This window comes from Aulonocara sp. 'chitande type north' Nkhata Bay, linkage group LG23 (assembly GCF_057382095.1).
Source record: "Aulonocara sp. 'chitande type north' Nkhata Bay isolate Kocher_YH1m ecotype deep benthic linkage group LG23, A_spYH_male_GT1.1, whole genome shotgun sequence".
In the NCBI taxonomy this organism is placed as follows: domain Eukaryota; kingdom Metazoa; phylum Chordata; class Actinopteri; order Cichliformes; family Cichlidae; genus Aulonocara; species Aulonocara sp. 'chitande type north' Nkhata Bay.
The window spans coordinates 32,833,703-32,839,702 of NC_141365.1; the positions used below are offsets into that span (position 1 = coordinate 32,833,703).

General features: G+C 41.8%; 1 protein-coding gene across 6 annotated transcripts in view; it reads right to left on the minus strand.

Annotated features, from left to right (window-relative positions):
• LOC147302243 (voltage-gated inwardly rectifying potassium channel KCNH7-like) overlaps nt 1-5,622 on the minus strand; it is a 77,699-nt gene extending 72,077 nt beyond the window's left edge. For 5 of the 6 annotated variants that reach the window (XM_086283499.1, XM_086283497.1, XM_086283498.1 and 2 more), the window contains exons 1-2: nt 5,026-5,621; nt 4,025-4,255 (exon numbers count right to left, since the gene is read on the minus strand). In XM_086283499.1, the coding sequence (XP_086139625.1) occupies nt 4,025-4,255; nt 5,026-5,101 (307 nt within the window). In that variant the 5' untranslated portion in view covers nt 5,102-5,621. Of the gene's footprint in view, nt 1-4,024; nt 4,256-5,025 lie in introns of all 6 variants that reach the window. The other variant, XM_086283500.1, reaches the window with a different exon arrangement.
• Nucleotides 5,623-6,000: the final 378 nt, after the last annotated feature.

Here is a 6,000-nt window from a genome sequence, read left to right on the forward strand (position 1 = left end):
ATTAGGAACCAGGATACAGAATAGTAATAAGGCATTTCCCTTGCTGTAGGGCCCAACAGTCTAAATCCAATGAACATTGTTATTATTAACAAACTGTCCAATTTCACTTTAGATCTCCTGTGGATGGGCCAACAGAGGGCGGATGTTTGGCCACGACTGATTTGCACTCTCCAATACACTGTTTTCAGAGATCAATGCAACATGCAGGTATTTGTGTAATCGTTAATACTGTTTGCCCAGCAGATCAATGGACGCTGAACGTCCAGCTTGTCTTAGCTGACAAACTGGCCTAGAGGAGCATTAGACTCCTAATGGTCAGTTACTTTAATCCTTTAAGTATTAAAAGAAAATTCCATTATGAAAGAATGTTACCAATTTAAAATGTGCCACAATGGACATGCAAAGAAGAGTAGAATAGTGGCTGTCTCATAAAATCTTTCCAACTGGTAAACGTCTGGACGGACAGACAACTCAAAATATTGGCAGTTTGTTAATCACACCCCAGCTAATTTTGGTGACAGTGGCAACAATAATGTAAGTCATATTGCTGATGCCAGGGAAGCTCGTTCTGGCCAGCGCACTAGCTGAACTCGTGTTCAGCTAGTGTTACGCATACACTAAGCACAGGAGGACCGACTCTGATCCACTGTAGTGAAAATATAGGCTAAAAAATATACACTTAAATCAGCTTCACGCAAACTTGTGAAATGCAGACCAGTATCAAAGTATATTGTAAGGCAGACCTTACAATTATATATAGAGAGAAAAACCCATAAATTATATGACCCTCTATGAGCAAGCACTTTGGTGACGGTGGGAAGGAAAAACTCCCTTTTAACAGGAAGAAATCTCCAGCAGAACCAGGCTCAGGGAAGGGCAGCCATCTGCCGCGACCGTTAGGGATGAGAGAAGGAAGACAGGACTTTTAACTATGAATCCTCTATGTCACAGGTGTCGAACTCCAGGCCTCGGGCCCGGTGTCCTGCAGGTTTTAGATGTGTCCTTGATCCAACACAGCTGATTTAAATGGCTTAATGACCTCCTCAGCATGTCTTGAAGTTCTCCAGAAGCCTGGTAATGAACTAATCATGTGATTCAGGTGTGTTGACCCTGGGTGTTATCTAAAACCTGCAGGACACTGCCCCTCGAGGCCTGGAGTTCATGCTAGGTGTTCAATAACTCACATTTATTACACAAAAAGGGTGCAGAAATTCTCTGACACAAAAATAAAGTTCTCATGCAATCAATAAAAAATCTGAAATGGACTTTATGGTTTCAGAATGTAAAATATAATTATAAATATAATATAGAACAAAACCATTTAGATAAGCAAAGGGAAAATGTAGCATTACTGATGCAACATTTACAAAAAGCTCAGCAAGGCCAATATAACACAAAGCTAGATTTTATATTGAAAGGTGTTACAGGTTCAGGCTGTAGCACAACACTTTTCTTAAAAACATGGGCTGACATCTCCTCTCTGCCTATTCCCTCAAGAATTTTTCTCTATCTTTATCACTTTCTTTTAACCTCTGACCACAAACATCTATGTCTTTGTGACTGCTCCATAAGCTGCTTTTGACCTAATCTACATCACCTTCTTTTGGTCTGGATTTTCTTATACATTACATACACAATCATACTCACACTAACAAACAAAAAAAAGCTCAGTCTTTGAAGCATGCGTCATCCTGATTGAACCACAGCGCCGATTACACATCAAGCGTCAAAACAAATCCTCCTGACAGGATGTTGTTTCACTGTCCCTGAAAAAATGTCATTTCAAAAGCAGAGATATAACACCATTTTGTAAAAGCTGCATTTATTTCAAAATAAAGCCCCCCCCCCCCCCCCCCCCCCCATTTTGAATTTGAATACATGGGAACAAATGACTGAAAACTGCAAAAGTACAATCAATTTGAGGATTTCAACTACAGCGCCTGAAGTCCAAAGCTTTTCACAGAAACGCACGATCAACTTAAATGTGTAAACAAACTCGAGAAGTGCAGGCATGTTAATTGGAAACTGCCTCATTGAAGATGACCTGAGGCAAAGTTAAAAACTGCCCTATGGTCTCGCCAGTCCACCTTTAAAAAGTATTTTTGAAACTTAAACATCTGCAAAGACTCCTTTGGATGTTAAAGTATGGTCCCATTCAAAGTATAATGTAATTGAAGACAGTCTTTTTAGCTTTTGTTTTTCCAGACAAAAGCCAAAAAGTGTTGTTTAATAAACAATAGATTTTGTCCATTTTGAATAGATTTTGTTGAAGCAAGTCAAAATAGTACTCTTGTATGGCCCCCACATCCTTGTATGCATGCCTGACAATGTTAGGGCATGCTTCCAGTGAGACGATAGATTGTGTTCTGGGGGATCCAGATACGGACTAGGGCATTCCTGAGCCCCTGGACAATCTGAGGTGCAACCTGGCGATGTTGGATGAACCCAAACATAATGTCCCAGAGGGGTTGTATTGGCATTAGGTCAGGTAAGTGTGGAGGTCAGTCAGTGGTATCAGTTCCTTCATCCTCCAAGAACTGCCTGCATACTCTCATCATATGAAGCCAGATATTCTTGTTCACCAGGAAGAACCCAGAACCAGCATAGGGTTTGACAATGGGTCCAAGGCCTTCATCCTGATACCTAATGGCAGTTTGGGTGCTGTTGCTGAACCTGTAGAGGTCTGTGTGTCTCTCCGTGTATATGCCTCCTTAAACCATCACTGACCCACCACCCAACCGGTCATGCTGAACAATGTTACTAGAGGATGTTGGGCCCTCAGGCCACCTTCGTGAACTCTGTTTCTGATTGTTTGGTCAGAGACATTCATGCTAGGGGCCTGCTGGAGGTCATTTTGTAGGGCTCTGGCAGTGCTCATCCTGTTCCGAAGCAGATACTGGCCCTATAGGTCGTTGGTCATTACATATTGATACAAGTATTATTACTTGATGTTGTAGCCAACTCTTAAAAGTCATAAGAAATGCTGTAGAATGATCCCTGAGCTCAAGACAAAAAAATAAACAATTCCTAAAACACACAACCACATGGGGATCCTCCCTACAAAGTTCTTACAAAACTATTAATCCTTGTTTGAATCACAGTGCAACTTTACTGGTCCTTAAGTGTTACGCAAGGAGACTTAATCATCTGAATACATATGCCACGATTAGAGGACAGCACACGAACTCTCCCTGAACCAACACAGTTGATGTGAATCAAACAGTTAAACTTTCACTTTGGAGCTAACTTTGTATTTCATCAAAACTATCCCAGCTGTCAAGTCATGAATTAGCATATGCATGCTACATCATCTTAATCATAGATGAGTGATACAGATCCCATCATTTACAGACAACTGCCACACCTATGGAGGCTTACACTGGAAAATGTAAAGTAGCAGAATGAAGAGTGACATATGTGTTCAGTAAACTGAGGAGAAACCGAGAGATGGCAAGAACAGAAAGAGAGAAACCGCACGCTTGACTATCTTCACATTGGTCTTAAGGGAGCTGAGCTACATCCTTCCCGGAGTGTCCTATCCGGCGAAGGCTAATGAACACCTTTTCCCAGTCATTCAGTGCATACATCATTTCAAAACTGGACATCATGGGAGACAAAACTTTAACAGTTGCTCTTTTCCCCCCTCAGGGTTCTAAATGGGTGCACTTAGTGATTTGCTGCTGCAAAATGCTCCAGCTAGAACTGATTCAGAACTAAAAATTACACACTAAATGTACCTACACTGGCAGATGTTGTACAAGTCACCCTTCACATATTTTTTCTTCATCTACAGGCTTTCCTTGCAGATAGCAGCACAAAATCTATTCAAATTCAAACACTGTAACACTAGATTTAAAAACTGTATTATTTTAAGCAATTTCTTTACATCGAAAGGTATAACAGGGATCACAACATAAAGTCAAAACATAAGCAGCTTTCCAGCCAGTGTGGATTTCAATGTCAGACTATTGCAGCAGCCTTATGTCAAGTTCTGCATGTGTCACCTGAACCTTGCAACACTCACCATCCTTGCGGTGGTAGGTGATCTCCACTTTGCGCTCCTCGGACCCCAGCAGTGCCTGGGCCACCTGGGCCACAGCGTGCCGACTGGTGAACTGGCCATGCAAGAAGTCACAAGTGCATGGCTTCTGCATTACATCTGGCCTGGAAAAGCCCGTCATCTCGCAGAAACCATCATTACAGTAGATAATAGCGCAGTTCTGCACCCGGGCATTGGCTATGATGAATTTCTTATCTGTGACGAGGCAGAGAAGAAATTGGGGGAGAAAGAGTGTTACCGTGTTTATAGATGTAATTTTAAACTATTTGCACATAAATAAGAATATGAAAAAGTATAACAAATGTTTTATTTAACTAATACAAGTAGGTGTATTGGTTTGTATGGGATTATCCAGAATTACAGTCCTGAATGCTACTCAGCTGACTGAATAAAATTATGAAACTTCACATGTAGGTGGGATTGCTCTAGACAATAAGCATGTTCAGTAAATCCTTAGTAGGCTTAAATACTCCACTTTCTATTAACGACGTGGCGTTAAATTTGACATTTTTTTAAAACAACAATGTGGAGACAACTGATGCACATTTTTGAGTTGTAAAAACCAGATTTGAGGCATAACTGAAACCCATTTTTAAAAGCGTAATTAGCTAAATTCATATATGGGGGATATAATCTGTAATTAATTACGTTAATCCTTTAATCCGTGTATATCACATGCAGCATTTTAAACTACATTTCCCACCGGAGCAGGAGAAAATGAGAAGGACACCAGAACTAAACAAACCTGGTGCGCGATAACACAGTATGGTAATTGACTCATAATGACTTTCATGGATTTCTGGCATTAACATCACAGGGTTAGCCATCCAAAGCCTTGCTGGTGTATAAAAGAAGGCCTATTCCTAACAATAACTGATCTCGAGGAGCAGCGGGACAGACACAAAAGACAAGCAGCACAGCACAGTGCACCCACACAGTACCTGACACCCAGGAAATCTACTTACTTTGTCCTTCGAATTTCCGAATAATTACTCCCAAAAATGTGTTTTGTGGCGCAACATGACCCCTCCGGACAGGCATGGTTCCCCTTCCAAAAATAATAATAATAATGATGGAAGAAAAAAAATCTTTGTCTGTCCAAGTAAGAGCACACCGGTCCCCACAAAAATGTCTTCCGTAAAGTTATATAGCGGATGTCAACCGAAGCCAGAGGGGCTCCCCGTATTCTTTGTCACCAGTCAGTCATCCTCGTAAAAAAAAAAAAAAGCCCCAACAAACCGCTTTCCGGTTTTCTTACCCAAGCCCCAATGTTTCCCTTATTTCAACTCCGACGTGTCCCCCGTTGAGCGCATCGCAGAGGCTTCTCTGCGCTCCTCGCCGACGTGAAGCTAGAAAGAAAGAAAGAATCGGCAAACCGCAGTTTAAACATTTCACCGTCACTCCTCGAAAGCACTGCGCGCTTTTTGTGTCTGCGCGTGAGCAGAAGGCGCGCGTGCGTGCGTGCGAGCGAGCGAGCAGGGGTCTATTGTTGTGAAGGGAAGACGGATGGTCTCTGAGGCCAATGGCTGAGAGGCGTAGCACCGACACTGCGAAGGGAGAACCCACAAGGATGCGCAGACAAAGCAGCAAACGTAGAGATGTTAGAGGCGAGGCGGAGAAGTAACGGATTACTGTAACACCTTCCAGTGTGGTTAGACGCATCATTTCATGAGTAGGCTTTAGTTAAGTTAGCACAGAGTAAACACAGCTCGTACTTTTAGCTGATACACGCCTAAAGGCGAATTATTATCGACATTTTCAATATTCAGTTTTCCTTTTTATCTGTCTTATCACAGCTGCTACATTTATTGTAGACTTTATGAGCGCAAGCTAGCTTAACTTTGCCTGCTTGAATAAAAAAACAAACCAACGGAATTTTACTGAAAGGACTTATCTTATTTTGGTTTGCAACATGACATCGAGTGAGGAAATACGTTTTG